At 45.6% G+C, this 22,006-nt stretch overlaps 1 protein-coding gene across 1 annotated transcript; it reads right to left on the reverse strand.

Moving 5' to 3' along the window:
- Positions 1-13,279: 13,279 nt before the first annotated feature.
- On the reverse strand, positions 13,280-14,536 carry LOC135384101 (uncharacterized). Its single transcript, XM_064613323.1, has 6 exons — positions 14,262-14,536; positions 14,060-14,122; positions 13,816-13,869; positions 13,704-13,754; positions 13,474-13,617; positions 13,280-13,417 (listed from the first exon to the last, which is right to left on the reverse strand). The coding sequence occupies exons 1-6, from the start codon at positions 14,434-14,436 to the stop codon at positions 13,305-13,307; spliced, it is 600 nt and encodes a 199-aa protein (XP_064469393.1). The 5' UTR covers positions 14,437-14,536; the 3' UTR covers positions 13,280-13,304.
- Positions 14,537-22,006: the final 7,470 nt, after the last annotated feature.

A 22,006-nucleotide genomic window follows, 5' to 3' on the forward strand; every position in this document is an offset into this window, starting at 1 on the left:
TACACATATCTAGGTTTCTACGCCCCATATCACAACTACATATTACACACTAAAATGCTACATGTCTAACATGTCCCCCACATATCCAGATATCCAGAAAATTCGTTAAATAGACCTCCAGGAGACCAAAGAAAAGGGTGAAAGTGCTAATCCTGTGGATATCCAGTGGATGTAACTTTGATCCACACGAACGTCCAATGGATATCCAAATATCCATGGAGAGATATCTTCTGGACATTTGCGGGGCATTGATGGTTTACTGGGACATTGTCGAGGCACAACCTGCTCGCAACTGCCAACATCCCGCTGCGCGACCGCCTGCCAGCGACAAACTGCTATTTCGGAACTTTGCCAACCAATCGCGGAACGCGCAATGTCCTTCGCCCAATGGGCATCAACTATGATGCCTGAGCATAGCCAGGCACAGTGAGCGGGTTTCGCCGCTGCGAAAATAGTGTCGCATCTGGCATTTCCCGCCAAATTGCGGCTCTATGCTTTTCATTGGCTCCGGTCCCCCACGTGATCTTTCTCGATCATGATCTTTCTCGATCATCTCGACTTCTGGATTTTCAGTTTTCTGCTTCCCGATAATATTAGCAGATGGACTGGCGGAGCGCCGGGAACAGAGGGGGGGAGGGAAGAGAGGGTATAGGAGAGGGCACGCAGCGCACATGCGCAGTTCTATAAAGGTCAGCGCGCGCTTTTTTGGCGCCATTTTCCGGCTCTGCCTTCACGATTCGCTACGGATGATCACGTGGCCAAGGGGGGCGGTGGTTTTCGTGGCGAAACTGTGGATGCCACAGCTGCACTCCACTGCCATAGCATCCTATATTTGAGAATGCCTGCTCATACGCCTCGAAGCGCCGGTTCAACCTCCTCCCATATCCTCCTCTGCACCGCGCTGCTTTGGGTGTTCGCATGCTATAGGGACTATGCGACAAACTGGTGGCGCCGCGATGCGGCCTCCGGAGAAAGTACCTTGCGTGATAGCCGCCGGGTAGCCAGCTTTGTTTACATGTGAAGTGCGGGCATCTTTTTTTGCCACAGCATCGCTAACTGTGCCAGCACCTAAAAGAACTCTTCATTAGGGACCAGATGCTTAATTTCTCGTGATTTCTACGCTTCCAGTACCACCGGGGACGCGCAGCGAATATAGCGTTTGTGACGCGCGTTCGGCCATTGCATGAGGTGTGCAGAACATGAGCGAATATATTCTATTTCGTTTGTTCTAGTTTCAATGAAACTGAATGAGGACCTGCAAAATGATCAATGATTTACAGTTGCCACTTTCGTGACGGTGAAACGCCGCTGGACATCACCGTCAAATGCACCGACCAAACGGCAATCTATTTCGAGATAATGATTGAGGTGTTTCATCGCCAGTGCCCAGAGCCGATATTGCTCCCGGTATGACGAGTCTCACAGTGAGAACAGAAGTTCTACGTTGTCCAAAAGGTCTAGTATTTACTCACCGACCATTTCACAGCTGTCGTCCCCGCAAGCCTACGGCGGTAGCCGAGGTAAAAACTCATATACTTTCTTCTTTGAGGATCTCTGTAGCGTTATTGTATTTGAAGATACTGGAAAAACTGCAGTACAAGTTCAGGCAATAAGTTGTGACCCCACGTGTTTATTTGCATGGATAAAACGGACGCACGATGTAAATTTCAGTGACGAAGCTATGTGTGTGCAAAGACGACGAAAGGAATACAAGAACAAGACTCAGTCAAAAGCATGATATTACAAATGGCTGGAGTCAGAGGAATACACGTATATAGCCTTCGCAAGCAAGCCAGGATTTTGTGAGGAGTCAAATAACCATCCTCTCGACGTATCACTTACAGGTGTTTTGACCGGACAGACGCGATTGGCTGTTCTTCTTCCGTACTGTTAGATGCATTATAAATACGGTGGTTGCTTCTGTGCAGTTTGTCTCCATTCACTTCGTTCGCGCCCCAGAAAGGTTCCAAATTATTTGCACTTCGAAAATTAGCCATTCTAATTACGGCGGTCGCTACGCAAGCTACGGTTCCACTTGCGAATGCATAGAACGGGCGGCGTGGTATCACGTCGGATACGTCCAAGACCGCAACTGGCGGCGCTGTCGCGACGGAGCAGCGCGCCCCCTTTAGGTGTCGCACGGTCCCTATAGGATTGTTTGGAATACAAATGCTAGTTCAACCTCTCCGTATTATTCTTAGTCCGTCCAACTCCAACTCCAAATGCTATGGGGCGCTCGCGTGATTGATAGTAATATTCGTATAACGACCGCCAATACTATAATGGCTGATTAGGAAACTGATTTATATGAGTTGGGATAGTTCTGAAAACATTCGACTGTTCTCGGTATTGATTTTAAGTAGAGCAAATCGATCACTGAATAGTGGAGAACCCAAAACGCCAATCACTGTTGCTTATCTGTTTGCTTAGCTTTTTGTTCGATATTATGCAAAATTGCAATTGCGCTGTGCGTTGAACTCCATGAGCAAATACGAGACATCCGGGTTTCATTATTACCGTTGCATACCTGCATATGTACAATTAATTGTAATGAACTGCCCAGGGATTATGAAATAATACTATATTGTGGCTCGGTTTTTTTTTTTTTCTTTTAAGAAATGTAATAAAACTGATCATTTGAAGACAGCGTGTTTGTTTTCGAGTCCGCCTGTGCCAGGGTGTTCCGCTCCGTCGAGGTGTAGTTATATGGTGCACCAGACGGCAAATGAAAAATAAACAGCGGTGATTAAAATACCAATTGCTCAACTTCGAAAACTATTTGGCTAGATCGCTTAAACGCTTCTAAAGTAACCTCTTGTTTTCACATGACCCAATTTTATGGAAATTGCGTGGCCTTGTGCAAAAGCCCTTGGCCCCGTCTGACGCTGGCTTAATAGAGGTGGACTTTTACCCGTCTGGACAGCTACTTTCCTGGGCGACATCACCGAAAGTTCGTGGAGGGGCTAATTATCAACTTTTATTTTCGCCCACCGTTCACAAATTTTTCTCTTGGAGTAACCGGCAAGAACGACATGGCAAAAATTTTCGCCTTCAACCCGCTCTCAAGATAGACACTAAACGTATTAAAAAGAGTGCTAACAAGCACAGACCGAGTATACCCACAGTGTTTTGTTTGTATGCACTTTTCAGTTTTACGTCGCATATTTTGTGCCGCTCGTCCACTGGGTGGCTCCAGACGCTCTAATTCTTTCTCGTGTTTTCATCCTTCCTTCATCATCTTCATATAATGTTCCACGTGCAATGGGGTAGGGCACCGCACCACCGCGGTGAAACACCCCTTCTCATCGTCATCATCTATTGTTGTTGTTGTCGTTGTTGTGCCGGTTACGACTACATCACTGCACGTGCACTGCACTGCATTAGTGAGACCAGGTTCTCTTGTTCACAGGTTTTCGGGCCTCTATACAAATGGCCTCTTTCGTCCAATCTCTTTCACTCCCCACTCACGATACCACATGCACACCTCACCTCTCTGCTTCATAAAGTCTGCTACAATGCGACGTAAAGCCTCGTACTGCCACGAAATCCATATTTTTTTGCGATCTCGACCTTTGCGCCTTCCGTCATCAAACAGTCTCGAAAATAATGCAACGCATATTTTCTGTATATTATCAAGTAACCAGCTAACTATGATAAGCCCTAGTTCGTGTTGCAGGATCAAAATGTCGTTAATTTGCGACATAAAATGAGTTTCGCGCTGCGACATCGCTCGTAGAAAAACACGGCGATCGCTGCGGCGATCCTAGGGAGGCAGCGCCTCTCGTGGAGGGCGCCAGAAACAGAGGGGTCAGGCGGCTCTGTTTGATCTTGGCGCCGTTGAACAGGCATTTTCAAATATAGGAGGCTATGGCCTGACGCAGTAATACGCGTGGTTCTGACATGCAAACATTTTTTTAGAGCCGCGAAGACGGGGAGCCGTGGAGGCCTGGTGCAGCTGTGGTGGTCGACAGGTTCAGGCGTGTCTGCGTGGGCGCACCATGGGTTATGAAAACTCTGGAGAGGAGCGGTGGCGAAAGAAGGCTGAGGCTGCAAGACTGCGCCGCCAAGCTGAATAGGAAGAAGCCCGAAAGGCTGGTTTGGCTGCGGATGCTGTCTTGCATTAGAGTTGTGCACTCTTAAAAAAAGGGTGTACTTTAACTCCTTTTTTGCCACATATATAACACCCTTTTGGAGAGTACAAATACGCTCAAAAGGGTGTCTCCTCACTCCCTCAAGGGGGTAGCATAACACCTTTCTCCCTACTGGAGAGCAATATTACTCCCCGGCAGGGAGAAGGTGTTATGCTACTCCCTTGAAGGAGTGAGGAGACACCCTTTTGAGCGGAATTGTACTCTCCAAAAGGGTGTTATATATGTGGCAAGGAAAGGAGTTAAACGACACCCTTTTTTTTAAGAGTGTGTAGGGTCGTGTGAAAGGTTGTGTAGCGTTTGTGAAGGGACGTTGAAGGGTTTAGCGTTGTGAAGGGGAGTTTCCACAGTGCTCTAAGGTTTTAATGCTAACGCATTTCCGTCGGATCCCCCAGTTGATCGACCATGATTTTTTTCTTTATGATTCAGACCGCGCTCAATTGAACTGTGCATTAAAAACCTCGCAAAACGTAGAGTGAAAAAATAAACTTCAATGGTCGTCATGTTAATTCGATTATCGTTCGTGGAACTAGGAACTCTGTTGTGTATTTTGCATCGTTACTTGCACTAGTGTAAGTATTGGTAGAGTGAGCCGGAAGGCAAACGGCTATAGTTGTTAGCCATGCTTTATTCGTGGCATAGTTCATCAACAAAAGACGTCTCCGGTCCACTCATCGTCCCTCAACAATATCTTGAATCCTTTTCTGTATGCGTTTCAAGTCGTCGAAAACTTCCTGAACCGGCGATATTACTGGCTTGATCTGCAAATCGATAATAAGGCAAGTGTACAGAGTAGGCATTCAAGATAGGCCTGCACCAACATGCACAATGAAGCGCGTTTTAGGACGATAAAAGAGCCAGATAGTAGACTAGCTCTGTTCACATATGAATATTATTGTATTTTCAATTATATTTCGGTTTCAATATATTATCAATTTATATTAATAATATAAAGTGCTGTTTTTTTATAATTGAGCATTCGAACCGGACACATCCAAGACTTGTGACGTCAGAAGATATTGGAAGCCACTGCATGACATTATGGTGACATTGGACACGGAATACCAATACGTTTGATTGGCTCTTACGAAAAACTAACAAACGTCAACAGCAGCAACAACAAAAACATTAGAGACATTAATAAAAACACTACAAAAGACGTGAGCACAATGAGGGAAAAACTCAGCTTTAGTTTTTTCAACGAAGCACATTGTTAGTCAAGCCAGTGATACTCGAGCTTAGTTGCACTCTCGAAAAAATACTAGAAAATAAGTACCCATTTTACAAATAGTCTTACATTGCTCTCAATGTCACCAGTTCGCGCATCATGAGCAGCGGTTTGCATATGTTTTCCATTTTTCTTCTAATCTAAGAATAATAAAGAATGAATGCAAGGAGGGAAGGAGGAGGGTCTTGTGTGAATCACTCATTTCTATGAAAGACGTTTTGAAGATTGGTTACCTGAATATTTCGAAAGAAGTATTGTATTCTCTATTACTTCGTTATGTGATTTCGAACAAGTGATTGCATATATTTAAATGTTTGCCTTGTGGTGAGGCGACATTACCTCATTATCGATTGAATCTAGATTGCCATAATCTCCACTTGATTCGGCACTGAAACAATGAGGGGGGGGATATGTTTATTAAGAAAAAAGAAAGGAAAGGTCAGCCAGACGGTGAAACAATCAGTCACTTGTTGAACATATAAATACGTCTAAATTATGCAAAATCTTTATCAGAATCTCGGTGAAACAGGGGAAGTCAAGTCCGATAAGAAATGTAGCACAATACAAAAAGCAACACTGAAGCTTCCTTAGTTTAATATATACAAGCTTTCGCGTGGGGGGCCACGCTTCATCAGGTACAAGGTGTGAAGTTCGCGTATACAAGTAGTATAAATATATATATACAGAGAGAGAGAAAGTTTACAATAAGCAGACCCGACAAAAATTGGGGGGGGGGGAAGGAACACGCTCAATAAATGTCCTCCGACTTTCAAAAAAGAAATTATCCCGCTCAACTCGTCCATGCCTCTTTCGCTAAATCTTCCGCAGTAGACAGGGCGTCTTTATTCACTCCTAAACCCAAAAATGACAAAAATGAAGTAATTCTTGCCACGAGATACCATAAGGCACTCGTTAATACTAATTCCATTCTCAAACGACACCTCAATATTCTTCATGGTGACGATAAGTTGAAAGAAATATTCCCATCCCCTCCAAAGATTGCTTTCCGCAGATCCAGTACCTTACGTAATATTCTCACTTCTTCTTGTATGACTCAGAACAAGCCTGGTTGTTATCCATGCGGTGGCACGCGCTGCCAAACTTGTAAATTTATCCTACCATGTGCTATAGCACGAAGCACAGTTTCCGATTTTATTTTCAAAATACACCAATCCCTCCATTGTAATTCATCCAGTGTATGTTATTTAATATTCTGCCACAAATGTAATGTCCAATACATTGGAGAGACTTCTAAAACCATGAGAGGGAGATTCTACGGCCATAAATTCGATATTCGTAACAACCGCCAATCTCCAGTATCCATCCATTTCAACCTTCCTGACCATAACTTTGAAAATGACCTAAAAATTATTGTTTTAGAATCTCGATTTAGCACCGATATTAAACGTAAAAATAAGGAATCCTATCTAATATCCAAATTCAAATCCCTCAACCCCATGGTCTAAATCTCAGCCCCGGATCCTTGTATCAATTAATTTAATTATTGATGCGTACGCCGTCGTTTAGCTACTCAAAACATATCTCAATTGTAAAATTCTTTTCCCTTGAAACACATGGAGTCTACCCTTCCATCCAGACAGTCCCACAGATTTCTCACACTCTTGGAGGTTGACTTCCGCGAAGATGCGTCACCATGACCTTGGTGTCCTTTATGAGAGGTTCCGCTTTTCTCCCCTCCCAACGCGTTGACCCCCAACATTCATGTAGTGATAAACTGGTAGCTTTCCAGTTGTATCTGTTTTGTTTTTCAGTATGTACCTTCCCCCCCAATTTTTGTCGGGTCTGCTTATTGTAAACTTTCTCTCTCTCTGTATATATATATATATTTATATACTTGTATACGCGAACTTCACACCTTGTACCTGATGAAGCGTGGCCCCCCACGCGAAAGCTTGTATATATTAAACTAAGGAAGCTTCAGTGTTGCTTTTTGTAAAATCTTTATCAGCAAGATATTTCTTGTAAAGAGATGCACTTCTGTTATGCTGTTCGTAGTCGCCTTAGCGTATGTGGAAAGCTTTTAACACCGAAAAACTGTAGAAGTTCACCAAATAATCAAATAATAAGCCCGTTCTGTTGCTCCGAAAGAGATATGTAAACGCACGAAAAAGCAACTTGCAAAATTCGGAACGCACATTTTGCTATGCTTCCGTTGGGCTAAAACTGAAAAAAAAAAAAACACATAAATAAAAGAAGAAACTCTAGGTCGCTCCCCTGATGCAACCAGGCATAATGGGATAGCATTGCTGCTGTTTCGATGAACTGCTAAGAAATTACGTGGATAATTAAAGATTTTGGAAACGCTTCACCCAGCACAGACGTGAGCTCATATCGCGACTTCTTAACCCACGGACGATCACATTCTGAACACAGTGTTCCAAATGCTCACAGATTACCGTTCAAGCTGGAGAAGCCGAACAACATAAGAAGCCGAATTGTCACTAAGTGCCCTTCGCTTCCGTCGGGCAGCAACATGCGTGGCGCGTCCTTCATGCTCTTGTTTTGTCGATAGGCCCGCAACGAAGCAAGACGTCGGTGTCGCTCCTCTGTAGTCTCCCTTGCACGTTTCTTTCGCTACGCGTTGGCTTACTTTCTGCTGTGGTCGCTCTTCTGTTCTTCAGTCAGAGGTCATTTTCTTGGCCGTCCCATGACCACCTTTTGTCATAAAACGCAGCACTATAACCGGCATTCTACTAGCCACTCCCACGGTCACGTGGTCCGATAATGCGCCTCGAGCTGCGCCTGCAGTGAGCTCGAAGTGACCCCGCTACGCAATGACTCGCTCCGCGTCCTGCTGCGCCGCGCATAGGCTGCTCCAGTGCGGTACCTTCGACGCGAACTATCACCGCCCAGAGCTACTAGTGAGTTCTTGCTCACATCGCGCAGAAAATCCTTGATGGAGCCGAGAGGTGAGATTAGATAATTGGAGGAGATGAGGGTAGAAGGCGAATAAAAAAACTTACGGGTCAGGCATAGTGACGAGGCTTAGAGCCAAAAGCAGTGCCACCAGCGCAGTAGAATGGAACATCCCAATATCGCACTATATCTGCGTGGAGAGAAAAAAAAATACCGTCCTTTAAACAGCCAGTTATGTACACCCGTCACAGTACCGCAGAACAGACACTGAAGAGAGGGACCATATTGAAAAAAGCGACATCGAGTCTGATGAGATTAGGGACACTGTCTTGATGCTGACGTTTGCATCAGCTGATGTTAACATGACAGCCGCTCTGATGCTGATGTTAACATCAAAGCTGCTCTGATGCTGATGTTAACATCAGAGCTGTCCAGGATGATTTTAACATTACAGCTACCCTGATGCTGATGCTAACGTCAGAGCTGCCCTGGCTCATGCTAACATCAGAGCTGTCTTGATACTGATGTTGATATGAGAGCTGCATTGATGCTGCTTATGGCAAGCATTAAGATGCTGCAGTCTGTTTGTTTTCTGAAATGTTCTGCAAAAAAGCCCCTCATGTCTGATCTCCTCATGGTAGATGAGTACCCGCAGGAACCCACAAAAAACAGTAGATGGCCAGCACAACAAATCACTTTATTCACCACTCACGAGTACGTACCTTTCAAAGCATATCCATTTATCATGAACACATCTGAGCGTTGAATTCATGGGGGCACAAAATTGGTAATGATCGAAGGGTGAACAACAACGAAAAAGAGCACACCTAGGCCCTCATTTCCGGTCCAACTTATTTTTCTTCCGTAAAAGCACTTGTAAACCTTGTCATGACGAGCAAGAATCTCCACCACATTGAACACGATGCTTGTGTCTCTGTTGCTGGATGCCGCTACCGCATACACGCTCAACCTGCAAGAAATGACGTTCCAGAAAACACGATGGCAGGATACCCATGTAGAGTAGTGTAGAGACATATGACATACCGTCTGCACAAAGCATACAGTTGCTAACGGTTCCATCTGGCGTTCTATCTCTCTGTCGTTGTCCAGATCGCCTGCAAATGCAGTAAAACGGACAATGAGAATGCACGGCGCAGTCGAACGTATTACTTCACAGTTATATTAATTACACACCTGAAACGGCAAGAATCCTGAAGGAGGAGAGCGATTTGGCTTCAGATCGCGTCTTCACTCTTTGACATTTCAAACGAGACTGACTGGTCTGCTGGCGGTTGTAACAAGCGCTTCCACTTACGGACAGTTGCAATGTCAGACGGGTTGCTAGAACTACAACATCACGCGGGAACAACAATACAAAGCCTCTAATAAGCTGCAGACTTAGTGGAACGCTCGAAATTATGCGAACTACACGCGGCGACGAGAAACGTCCGCTACAGCAGCCAAAGCTAGCCGAACAAAACCACGCATGCGGGACAGACAGCGCTGGCATCCGCCGGAAGCTCCCGTTTACGCAATGGTCCAGGGAAAATGGCGGCCGCCCAAACCACGTGATCTCCAGGAGCCACTCACAGCGTCCCCGAGCTGCAGCGCGGGAAAAAAGCTCGGGCCCAGTGCACATGCGCAGACCGACCTCCTTTCTCAACCTCCTCCCCCTTCTCTCCTCTGGTTTTTCGTCTCTCCTCTCGTCCCCCCTACCCCCCAGCCTCGTCCGTTTGTCTTCGGCGATTGCTGTAGAGCAACGATCATGCTGTCCCTAAGCAGACAATCAAAAAGCGATGGTGTATGACAAATCAAGTTTATTTGTCCTCGGGAACTGCCACGAAAAAGCTACAGTACATATCCTTTTACGTCTTGCAACAGGCTTCACTGGAGCTTTAGGTGCTTCGACATCGAAGGGCAGTTCAGAAGCCAATGCTGAGCTATGTGCGTCGTTGTTGCCCATAGCTGCGGGAGAACTAAAACAAAACAAAAAAATATAGTGATGATCCGTAACTCTGCACGAAAATCACTGCTATGATGGGCAATCGATCTTGATTTCCTATTTGAACACCAAAGCGCACTTGTCACAAATGTTCGTAGATCACAGTGAATGAACGGCTGCGACGTGCATGAGGGGCAACTAGCATAACCACACATAATTTGATTAGCGGCATATCAGAAACGTACAAGTTACGGCAATGCACTGCACAATGAAACGCCGCTAACGTACCGGTCACAAAAAGTAATCAAACTTGTCTTACGGTTCACCTGCGGTACGTCGGAAAGAGTGCAGACTTCCTCCCTGACGATTTCTGCGTCCTTTGGAGGTGCAGGGATTCCCTGTCATGTTCGTCTTCCCGCTGTTGTGATGATCAGGTGAATGTGCCATTCCGTTCTCACATTAGCAGTTCGCCACAATCTAAAGCATTCAAAACCCTCAAACTACCCGCTAGCGTCTGCGTGCACAACGGTTGCAGTCCGAGAGAACACGCGTGGCCGGACAGACGTGATGTCTCCTCCGTTTTTTTGCTTTCTCCTCCGTTCGACCGACCGTTTGGGTACTCTCAGAGCGCCTCGCGCCTCAATCAAATGACTCTCGCCCAATCAGCGCGAAGGAAACTGACGACAGTTCTTCGAGACCAATGAGCATCCAAATATATACACATATAATGTGCAGCCAATCAGAGATCCCCCGAGCGGGCGCGCCGGTGGCGACAGTATTTTGGAGGCGGTGCATTTCGCTTTAGAGCCGGCGGCTGGCGCTGGCTGGTGGCATGGTGAGCAAGCAAGGATGCGCGGCCGCGGGTTTTCCTCAGACTCTTTCAGACATATGTCGGCACAGTTCCCTTAGAAGGCGGCCCAGGACGCACATTCCCCAGGGCGTCAGTCGTGACGTTGCCCACCTCTGTGAGGCCGACAACGGCGAGCCCTTTCATCATCACCACCACCACCGCGGCCGCGGGCGAGCCCGTGTTGAAATGAGCATGGAGCCAACGTCTCCGCACAATGGCTCGGCGGACGAAATATGATGACGGTAGAATCGTACTATCTCTTGAGCTTGTGGCAGTTCCAGGATGTTTCAGGAAATGCTGCTGTTTTCATAAGAACCCCTCAATGTTGTGTTTGAAGCAAAATTGCAACTCGTCTGTTCGCTTGCGCAGTTTGATCCCCTTTACATATAAACCGGCACAAGATTTAGAGTAGTATTGCGCATGAGCATATGAATATAGACCATATCATCATGTAAATGCGTGACATATACACACGAACCTTAATGTATGCAGCACTCACTTCTTCTTCTACCGCAGACGGTGGCCGTGAGTGAGTGAGTGAAAAAGAAAAAAAAAATGTTGGCACCACCAACGTGGCCGTCACCCACCAATGGAGATTGGCCAAGGCTAAGCTATTAGTTAGCTACTGATTAGGATGATGAATTTGTGTCAACAGAACGGCTGTGCAACGTGAGTGCGAGAGATCGATGGAATAAAAAAAGAACTCCACTCACTGTGTTGCAGGCTATTTCGTTATCGTTTTTTTTATGATCAAAGGAAGCTAGATTAACTGCAACATTTTTTCTTGACTGTGTGCGATCGTGTACATCGCAGATTAATGTGCCATGAAACTACTTAAAACCTGCTGAAGTTGTCGGGGGGCATCACATCTTTCTGATGTGACATCAAGCGACATGGGGTTCGCCTGATGCTGCATCAGCGCATAACTGAGACACATGATGCTAGCACTAAGAGCATGAAGAAATCTTGATGTGACACGAGAAAGTTCTCCTATTTCTTGATATCAGATCTGGGAATCTTGATGTGACACGAGAAAGTTCTGATGCTTCTTGATCTCACATCAAGAAATCTTGATGTGACATCAAGAAGCATGAAGAAACATAAGAATTTTCTGATGTTCATTTTCAATAGGGGATTCAAAATCATTTTGACATAATGGCATTCAGAGTCATCTAAAATAGTGCCCGCCACGTAGTTCTTACATGATTCCTACAGTTCGCTCAGGAAAAATATGTCGTCGTCATCTATGGCACCTTGGGTCTCATGAACGTTGAGACAACTAACGACCAATGACAAACGTCGATAAATTGCAAACTTTCGGGATATTTCTGCATGGGTTACCAGAATATTCGATGATGACACATAGTTTATACAATTTTAAACCGCCTTTAAAAATACTCAAAAATAGTTGGTGTGCGGTCCGGAGGTGTACTGACATCATGGCATGATTCTTAGGTTTCATCTCCAACTAGTAAAAGGGAGAGGCATGTACTCACCACAACAGAAATGTTGCCTATATGAGATGCTACTCTGTGCAGCTTTTATAGGCATTATTTGTGTCAACGACCTCCTGTACTCCCGTGGCCCACGTCCTCGTCAAAGATAACCCACCAGGTTACCTTACACGTCATGAGCTGGTTGGGCAGGGCAACCGCGACAAGCTCCTCCCGAAGGCTCCGCCCGTTTCTAGGGACATTTATACCAAGCGCATGCGCAGTGTGTCAAGCTGTTCTACAGCTGTTTGCTCATTTCCTTTTTCACCATATTCCTCTAACGATTCCTGCTTTAGTGCACCCTTTATGTAGATATGCGTAATAAACTATCATTAATATTATAAAGCACCACACCATATAATACCGTGGCGCTTTATGTACCGGATTGAGATAGGTTGCAGCGGAAAGAAGAACGGGAAACTGTAGGACATCGGTTTAAACGTGCGTTAATACTACTATGACGTGCTACAATACAATGCAATAATATACATGTGCAGGATGTACGAAGTGAAGCGTTGGCGGCTGGTGAAAGAGCAACGGCAGTGGCACATGTGTCACGGTACACTCTCAGAAAGAAACCAGACACTAAGGGTTAAAAAACGATGTGTTTTTTAACGCATATTTTATGTGTCAGGCGCTTACCCATAGAAGCGCTGACGCATAAAAAGGGCAAAAAAAAAAAATGAAGCGTCCTTGGCCGTGCTTTAAGAGGTGTAGGGTGACGGATACCCCATCTGTCACCGCATAACCTTTACTTTTCGCTTTTTCACCCCCCCCCTCCCCACACACACACACTCTCCCGTACGTTGTGGGTATAAAAACGGTTCTCGTCCAAAACGATCGTCGGCTCCCGCGGTTCCTTCACAGCTGACATACTGCCTGTACAGTAAAGCAAGTATTGGCTAGAAGCAAGCACACTGCAGGAAGCAACTTACAAACAGGCTGCACCGATTGGGTGTGAGGACCAAGTGAGGAATAACATAAGTCTGGGAGATAAGTTGGGGGAGGCCCAAGCACTGCGGCAGGTACAAAGATAGGTGGGTGCGGAGATGCCTGCAAGATGATGTCCTCTCCAGCTCCTGAGGACGGACCAGACAGAATACTTATTTTTCGGTATCACAAACTACGTACAGAAAGCTGTGATTTCAACAGGAATGGCACTTACTGCTCCCAGCTTGCTGGCCTGAGACAGCATGAATGTCTTTAGCTGTGCTACCTGCGAGAGAGAATCGGTTTAATATATTTACACTGCAAGCAAAGCGTACGAGACTACTTACCTTGACTACACTCTTTCTGGAAGGCCGTAGGAAATGGACCAAAACGACGGCTTTCTGGTACACACAGAGAGACATGTTAATACATTTGCATAGCCTGCGTACCAGTGTACTGCGAATCTCCTCATTTCATTGGCAAAGACAGGGATGTTTATTCAACTGCTGTAATTTTGCAAACAGGCAGCTGAAAAATGCTATGCCAGAGGAAGAATTGACTCCAAATAAAAAAAAATAAAAAAGAACTTACCAGCGTGCTGGTCTGTTACGTGCGCTTGCGACGTGCCTGTACAGCTAGCGTCTCGAAGAGGCCCTGTTGCATAGTGGAAACAGAATTTCACATATGTCACTGATGGTGACTGGCAGTATGAAATAAACGCACGAAATCGCCCAAAGTCTGGCAGCAGTGAGAGTCACGCAGTAAGTAAAATGCAACAAAACAGGCAACGTACCCATAGCGCCGTGATCCGCTGGTGGATGGCCGCACGTAATGCACCAACCAGGAGGGCATTGCGAATACGAAAAAGCATCTGAAGGCCGCAAGTAACCAGGACAATCGCAGGCGTTCTGACAGCGTCCGCGAACTTGGCCCACCAAATCGGTGGAAGTGGTTGGCGGCACTGACATCTTTCTCGGCGCCGGAATGCCGCTCGTCGGACTATGGGTGTTTGATACACAGCTCTCTGGCTTATTCCGGGGACATACCGCGTTTAGAAGCTCACGAGTTACAACACGTCATACTCGGCGACATCCACTCGCCGCTCCCGCCAACGTACAGGCCCGATTCTCCCATGAAGCGGCGCAGCGCGGCCCGGTAGCGATGGCGCTGCTATCCGTGCAGATTCTGTGGTAAGATCTTTTGTTGTTTCGATATCCTGTTATACAACAGTTATCATGCCATTATGTCGCAGTTATCATACACGCTCATCTTGATCTTCCGTCAGCGTCTCCGATTTGCTCAAATTTAAACACGCGAAAAACCATGATGCGTTGAAATGGCATTAGCTTATTTCTGTGACGACTGTGTGCGAAAAGACAAAGTGACACATTTTTATTTTATGAGACGCAGATCGGTAAACGTAAAAGGGTGAGCGCGTCGAGACGCGGCCTTGCTTTATCAGTCATCGGAAAAGATTAACCATCGAAATAAGAGTAAAGGAACGGGGCTTCGCAATTTACTCTTAAAACACAAGCCTTCGGGTCAAGGTCGAGCCCAATGACGGATAGTACACGTTAAACGAAGCATTACTGATACACCGTCCTTGCGCCGCACTGGAACATGCCCTTACTATGCGTAAAACAACGCGTAAGCGTAAATTTATGAGTTGTCTTTCTGAGAGTGTAGCGGCCAAAAAGTGGCGTCACACCGCACACTGTGGCTTCCATGAACAACGTTGCTCATTGAAGTTGTCCCTGTGGTGCCCCTAGTTTCTCCGTAGCTCACAGTCTCATGCATGGTCTCATGTTAAGCCGCACGTCATTTCCATGAAGGCAGTGACTTTCTGCGCTGAAAAGTAATCAGCGAAACAGGGTCGATTACTTTTGAACTGGAACGGCGGTAACGATGACTATACGGCACACATGCCTCGGGTCATGCTGACCTGTTTTTCGCTTCAAATCTTTTTTCACGATGGCGGAAATGGCGCAGATTGCACATTTCGTTGGAATAATGATCCCGTGCACATTGCCGTGGGTCGTGCTTCGCCGCATTGCACGGCTCCTCGATGTGGCGTCGTTCGTCACACTGATATCGTTGTAGACGACGTCCATCGTTGGGGCCGTTCCTTTACACAGACAAAATTAAAAAGAATGTGGTCGTTTCGTACAATATTCTCATACGACGTGTCGGCTGACCTGTGCTCGCGAGAATGAAGGCGCGTTCCGAAGCACGCGATTTGCGAGAGCGACAGCGGCAGCGACAAGTCTTCCATGCCTCGGCTTCTCGTTGAACGATTTATATGCAAGCGGAACCTGAAGAGAGGTTGACAACCAAACCATACGGTTGCGAGGAACCTGTTGTTGCTACTGCCTGCGCGGAACAGGCTGCCTCCGCGGAACAGCAAAAAATTGTCGCCGTCACTCCGCAAATCGCGTGCTTGGGAACGCGCCTTAAGGCCGCATTTTCGACGCGAGCGTGTGGTGATAGTCACGTTTAGCGAGTAAGAACGGCATAGCTAAATTCGCAAAGTTTTGCCGTCAACGCGACATTTTCGCCCACAAGCAAAATTCACAGTCAGTTGTGGTACATGTGGCTGACTACATGTTGGTATATGCACCCATTGTACATAAGGGTCCTGAACACTGAAAAAACAACAACAGCAAAAAAAAAAAGTCATTTTTTCATAGCTTGTTGTGACACATAATGCACGCGCGTAAACAGGAAACGACATAAAAAATGTACGGGATAATTTATATAGTCTCTTCGGGCCACTCCGTCTGTTCAAAATCTTGAGCACGAGCGCCACCCCGCTGTCCGCTACTTTGTAACGCAACTACGCTTACACTTACACACGGTTATTTTGTTCTGCTTTGGATTGTCCCTGTAGGACTCCAGATGTTACTATTCAGCAAGTCAACGATTCAATTGCCACTTTTCTTCGCATTCCTGTTCCCTTTCGTTGCTGTCTTCAATTTCCGGCGAGAAAACGCCAGGGGCGGTCTCGTGAGGTTAAGACAACGACACAGCGGCTCCACGATGAAGTACTCCACTATGGGTCAATAGCGCGTGACAATCATTCTTATTGTCCAAAAGGAAAAAAAAAAAGATCCGTAGGGAAAATGATCCACTAATAGATCTTTTTACCGCATGGATGGTCTTTTCCCTGTGGATGTTTCTTCCGTGTGGAACTTCTTTCTCGTTTCGATATTTTTTCCCTCCGTCACGTGATCCCGTTGGAGCTTCTTTGTGTTGTACAGTTGTAGCAATGGAACAAGCTGGGGTAGTTGGTACGCACTTAGAAATATTTTGCAGCAGAACAGACGACGACAACAGGGTGGATAGGACGAGCAAAGGTATAGTGACACGGACGACTGCAATCATCCGTGCAGTCACCGGGTGGTGCACGATTCCCCCGATTTAAACTCCCCCGTTCCGACTCCCCCCGCAGAAAACAACCGGCTCATCTACACTGCTCCAATGCACCCGTCGCATTTCCTCCGCCTTAGTGCAGTGATCCGCAAAGGCTGTAACGCCAGGCTTGGGAGGCTAAACATTCTTTTAATCTTTTATTTTAAAATGGCGTAATAAAGCGTGTCAGGTCTATATGCCGCAAAAATGCTGAAGTTGTTGTCGAACTCATCAATTTGTGTTGGAACTCACTTATTGCTGGAGAGGGCGCTAAAGGCCGATAAAGCTTGGGGTTTGATTGGCGATGAGTCATTGGTTCCTTACTATCAATATAGCCTCATTTGATGGAACGGGTCCCTTGGCGTTAAAACATTGTGTTCGGGGATTTCTAGTTCTGTACAGGTGTCATGCAACGAGTCGTTTATGTTGCTTCCGACAGCCCTGATAATAAAAGTGCGACTGTAGCTGAAGGGCTGATATTTGTCTTTCATGTGTCATCGCGAGCCACTGCTGTCTCTGCTTTCAGCATTCGTATAGCTCAAAGGACGAAAAAATGTGCTATAATTTGTGTTGCATTAGTATAGGTTTTTCTGCCTCTTATATACGCGAAATCCCCGTTGCAAAATAAACTACTGTAAATCAATGTTAACTGACTATAAAAAGCACAGTCGCGCGCGGGAAACTGCCAACAGCGAACTTAGACTAACCTGGACGTAAAAGTGCAAACACCGAACTTGGACTAACCTAATAATAAACTAACCAACGTGCTGTTCCGTCGTGTCCGCCCTGCTAAGCCTAACGGCCGCTATAAACTGTGGCTTTCTTTCGCTAAAACGTCTTGGACAGACATCGGAAACCTGTGAATTTGAGTGGTTAAATAGTGATATCGTGTTTTTAAACACGGCATATCACCTTACGAAGCAATCGAGCATTCTCTTTGTTTCGAGAACGTGAGCTCGTCTGGGATTTGAACCCGGGACCTCTCGCACCCAAAGCGACAAACATACCCCTACACCAAAGAACGAGAACGTGAATTTGGAGATCGGGGATTTCGCAACCAGGAATATTGAGGTCTTCCCCTGTACATGTACCGACTAAGTATTGCAAAGTCATTTCCTTTGTGACTCTTGAGGATCTCCATGGGGAACGCAGGTCGAGACTTAAGTGGATCTTTGCTCCCTTCATATGATTGGTGGTTTTGTCAGATATTCCTAGGAAGGGTGCTCGTGGAATGCTGAGTACCGCCAAAAAGGGCCCGTATACCTGGTCATTGAGGGCATCACTCGATTAGATAACGACGGCTCAACCCCTAAATTTTCACAGTTGACGCCCTGCAAAGTCTTCCTTTCGTTTTTGAAGGTCAGCCTACGCCTAAACTCTCACGGGGGAATTGACACGGGGGAAAACGGCGTGGGGGAAATGAGACGGGGGAGTTGGGACGGGGGAATCGTGTTACACCTCAGTCGTCCGTGTCACTACCTTTGCCTTTCCTAACCACCCTGCTGTCGTCGTCTGTTCTGCTGCAAAATATTTCAAAGTACAGTAGTAGTTCATATTGGACCTTAGGGTACCCGTCCCAGCGTTTTCACAGCAACGCGCTCCTTGCATTGCCTTTTTTTTCCTGCTAAAGACACTGTCCACTGCATGGTTTGCATTTGCCTCTTGTTATTCCATTGATTCCTAATAAGCAATATTTTAAAAGAAGTAAATAATAATAATAATATTATTATTATTATTAATATGTAAAGTGCAATGAAGATTTTATAAAGATAGTCTGTCGCTAATACGGCAAACAAGTCATCTGGTGGTTCACGTCCGAATGACCGTCCGTCACCTCAGTCGAAGCGATCCCAATCAACAACAGTACGTGGCACAACGGCACCAGCGAAGCTGAATGTTGGCTATATAGTTCAATATCGACTGAGAGCTTTTTACTTCTTTTGTTTGTGTGTGTGTGTGTGTGTGTGTGAAAGCTTTTTCTTCATTTTTTTACACAATAAAAAAAGAAAGCAATTAGGCATAGCTGCAAAGCGGGGAGCGGACATTTGCTCCACAATCCAAAGCTGCACTCTTAAAAATGAACTTCACCGCATAGCACGTTCTCAGCCAACAGTCATGTCGAATGATATCGTTATCTTCCCTGATTTGTTGAAAACGGGAGGCGTACGCCTTTTTTGTGACAATTATGAACAGCATAAGTGTCACAAAAAAGGCGTACGCCTCCCGTTTTCAACAAATCATGGCAGATAACGATATCATTCGAGATGACGGTTGGCTGAGAACGTGCTATGCGGTGAAGTTAATTTCTAAGAGTGTGTGACCGGACCATCGCACATCCCTTTTTATTTTACCATGAGCCCACCCTGAGAGATTCATAATTTATTTTCGTCTTTGTGTGAAACAGTGGAAAAGAACTGAACAGAAAATTTTAGTCGGCATTTTTGTGGTACTGATTTTCAAGAAACGAGGAAATAAGGGAGGGGGCGAGGTCAAAAACCTTGCAGTGCTCCTTATGTGTACAGGGAAGACTAGAAGGAAGAACACCGACTCACATACACAAAGCAGGACCGTTTCCTCAGATATGAAGTACAAAAAGACGTGTCCGAGGTTTACCTACCCAGGGAATTTCTTTTCCTTGCAGTAGCTATTGGAGCATACTATTAAAAAAAAAAAATAGTTTCGCGGCTCCAAATTTTCTCGACACGACCACAGGGCTTATATGCGCGCCCAGTACATTCGTTAGTCAGGCTTGAAATTTGTGGCAGGACTTAACTTACTGCTAAGCCCGGTATTACTCTCACAGCATTTCGTAAAAGCAGCACTGATACACATTATTTTTATTCGCGTTTGCACTTGTCAGGCACGCGGAATTTTCACTAGTTAAATCAGTCTGCTTCGCAACTATTAAAGATATTTTTGGAAGTAAATGATCGACCAATAAATGCCCTCGATAAACACTCATGCTCCGCCTTTACCGACATAACGCCACGTGAGTCCTATACATTGCTTCTATGCTTGTGCACCTGTATGAATTGCTTTACTATTAAGGACCTACAGTAATGCGCGTGGCTGAAAACATTACGCAGAAATTTTATGTTTCCCAACGGTCATCCCCGCCTCACCACGCCACAACAAGGTATGTTCTCCTCCGACAAACATTTTTCTATTACTGTTCCACCAAACACGACACATAACTTAGGAAAAAAACAAGCACGTGAAAAACTTGGTGAGCATTTGTCCGCCTTGAGCTTTCGGACGGTGAGCAAGTGTCCGGTGAGGAAATGTCCTGGATCCGCGCTGGTCTCGGTTGTTGGCCATGGTACAAGATATCGGTGGTCGTGGACCAAATGTTAAGGAAGTCGAGTTCACATTTTTCGTTACTCATGTCTCAAGTCAATAATAACGCAGTTGTAGAAGAACAGTTTTCTTTCACTTGAAACGCGTATTTAATTGGTTAAAAGAAATGCAATAATGGAAGGCCTTTGTTTACGGATAATATATATCATGAAGTGACGTTATTTGAACGCAATAACCCTCACCTGAGTTACCGTCGGTACTGCCTTCGAACACACATTTCTCAGCTCACTTTTGCCGAGCCGTGTATGTTGGGCGTAACTTGCAATACATTTTCAATATTTCGCTATATAAAAAAACTGTAGAAAATCCGTTTTTTCTCTTCGTCAGCGGGCTTTTTTTTATACTCTTGTCTGTGCACGTGTATTAGCCGACGTAGAAATCACCGTGGCCGACAAGCCCTCTCAACAGTTGGACACTTCATGCCGTGAAATTGTACTGTCCACGCAATCTCCTGTGCCGGGCGCAGTCAGGCGCAAGGCACCCTGCATTTGTGAAACAAATAACTTCACTCAAAGGAAAGCCCAAGAACGGTGTGCGGAACGGAACGCGATCACTGAGTACTGGTAGGTTCATGACCACGGTGTTGATTTCGGAAATGCTCAACTTCAATAATACGGGTGTAATCGGGTTGACCTGGACCTGATTCAACCCGATTGCGGTTGAATCAGGTGTAAATCTTCGCTTTACTTGGCATAATACACATCACACACCAGTAGACACAGAGTATCAATATTTTGTCCATCCATCTAAGTGACAGCAGGGTCTCTGTTTTAACATTTTGTATGAGCATATTTATGTATAGACAACACAGCTTCCAAAGTTTTCCGTTAGTTGTGATGGCTTCAGATCCCCTTGGTCCAGCAGTTTTCGGGGAAATATCGGGCTGAACCCTGTTTTTGCTGATGTGAATCGAGCGGTAAATCTCGGGTGTAATCGGGTGCAACCCTAAAAATTCAGGCCCTATATACCCATGACAACTAATAACTTTCGCGAATTCTTCACGCCACTGTATCCATCCTTATCTTTAGCGAAATTTTCGAGTGCCCTCGAAGTTCGCAAATTTTAGAGTTCGTCAACATTAGTTTGTTAAATTACTATTAATCTATTACAAACTGACAGTATCACACGATAGTCCGGTTCAGCATTCTTTTTGGCCGGATACACGCACGCACGCACGTGCTGGTTTGGATCTTTTTTCTCCATGGATGTTCCGTCTGGATCTTCTTTCTCGTCTGGATCTTTTCTCCCTTTGGATCTTTTTCTCTCCGTCACGTGGCCCCGTTGGATGTTCTTTCCTGATGGACCTTTTTTCCCGTTAGATTTTTCTTCCGCAAGCGTTCTATCACCACCACTACGACCACCACCATTGCTCACGCCTTCTTTATTTGGCGACCAATGACAGCTTACAGAGAAAGTAATTAGATGGATTACTTTTTACGAGAATAGGGTCCAGATTTATTGTGGTCGCAATGAAAAATGGTCGCAGGGGCCGCTCCAGTGTTTCCTTCCTCCATGTATATTGCCGTTCCCGCTGGACCCGGCTGGTGAGGGCTGTGCATTCATGGAAAACAGGCAAAGATGAACACATGCGAGAAAGATAGGTTGAATGTGCTCTCATTCAACTCATGCCACACGTATGGGGTCTGCAGCTGTGGTGCCACAGCTGTGTTTATTTTCCGAGTTTAAGCTTCCTGGTTTGTGACCTATAAAAACCTGAATAATATCAAATCATAGAAGATTTTAAACTGCACTGTCCTATCCAGTGTTACTACC

The sequence above is a fragment of the Ornithodoros turicata genome, chromosome 2 (genome assembly GCF_037126465.1).
Source record: "Ornithodoros turicata isolate Travis chromosome 2, ASM3712646v1, whole genome shotgun sequence".
Taxonomy (NCBI): Eukaryota; Metazoa; Arthropoda; class Arachnida; order Ixodida; family Argasidae; genus Ornithodoros; species Ornithodoros turicata.

Bases quoted from the DNA above. Each gene is read 5' to 3' on its own strand.
- LOC135384101 (XM_064613323.1), bottom strand. From the start codon at position 14,436: ATGTCAGTGCCGCCAACCACTTCCACCGATTTGGTGGGCCAAGTTCGC. The intron at 14,123-14,261 runs GTACGTTGCCTG...ACTATGCAACAG, and splicing joins AGCGGATCACGGCGCTATGG to GGCCTCTTCGAGACGCTAGC. The intron at 13,618-13,703 runs GTAAGTGCCATT...GTCCGTCCTCAG, and splicing joins AGGCCAGCAAGCTGGGAGCA to GAGCTGGAGAGGACATCATC.